At 35.8% G+C, this 1,022-nt stretch overlaps 1 protein-coding gene across 1 annotated transcript; it reads right to left on the bottom strand.

Moving 5' to 3' along the window:
* Positions 1-296: 296 nt before the first annotated feature.
* On the bottom strand, positions 297-820 carry Tsp_13746 (conserved hypothetical protein; the record flags this gene model as incomplete). Its single annotated transcript, XM_003368606.1, has 1 exon — positions 297-820. A coding segment is annotated over exon 1 (524 nt), but the record flags the coding sequence as incomplete, so codon positions are not given.
* Between the last annotated feature and the right edge of the window lie 202 nt (positions 821-1,022).

Here is a 1,022-nt window from a genome sequence, read left to right on the forward strand (position 1 = left end):
GCTGACAGGTACTGGGGTCATAGCTGATTAGCCAACATTAACAAATTTTTCGACCATTTTTTTACAATAATAACAGCGAATGTTTTTTCAAATTAAACTCTAATACACAAGAAGAGGCTATATATAAATGGCAGTTTTACTTATAAATTCAAACAAACTATGAAATGAAAACATTAAAGTGGCACTTTATGTGCTACAATTTCATCGTACTGATCAAAGCTGCTTTATAACAAAAATGAAATAAATAACGCACATGTTCTGGTCACATTGATTCGTCACTTTCACTTTCGACGTACCACTTTTGTCGCTGTTTCTGTTGTTCCAGATCTCTTTGTCGTTGAGCCAATCTACGTTGCTGCTTTTTAAAGTACGAAGACAAATGCACATCAATAACATCTACGGAACTACCTAGCTCATACATCTTTACCGGTAATGACGATATTTTGTCCCAACTAGAAATTTCGCAGTCAAATTCTTTGTCTTTTACCATGACTCTGTCAAGTTTCTGCATTATATATTCATTTAGAACACCATGCTTTAAATCTCGAAGATAGCATTTGAACGCCAACGGTGGTAATTCTGCAAATTGGCAGTATAACGGTCGAATTCTGTCCAACTGCTCAATAGTTTGAATGCCAACGTCTACGTGAAGAATTCGGAATGAATTGTCAATTTTACAAGTAATTATACCTCTCGTCCACTTCTGATTTATCAACACTGCGACCGGCAATCCCACAGCATTAATTTTGGTCATCGATTCAAAATTGACATTAGGTAGATGTTTCGTTTCATTATAAAAAACATCCATTTTTCTATCCATGTCGGTTTGCTTACTTTTAAAAATCATAAAATTAACATGAAAATGATCTGGAGTACTCCCAGTTTGTTACAACTGCTTGAAATCGGGGCGTGTTCGATCAATGATGTCCCGAATGTGCTATCCTTCAAAAATTCTTCCCTGTTCTTTGGAAGTACCGGGGCAATTTCGTAATTATAAAGGGTATCTGATGCCGAATCCATTT

This window comes from Trichinella spiralis (genome assembly GCF_000181795.1).
Source record: "Trichinella spiralis strain ISS 195 chromosome Unknown Scfld2175, whole genome shotgun sequence".
In the NCBI taxonomy this organism is placed as follows: domain Eukaryota; kingdom Metazoa; phylum Nematoda; class Enoplea; order Trichinellida; family Trichinellidae; genus Trichinella; species Trichinella spiralis.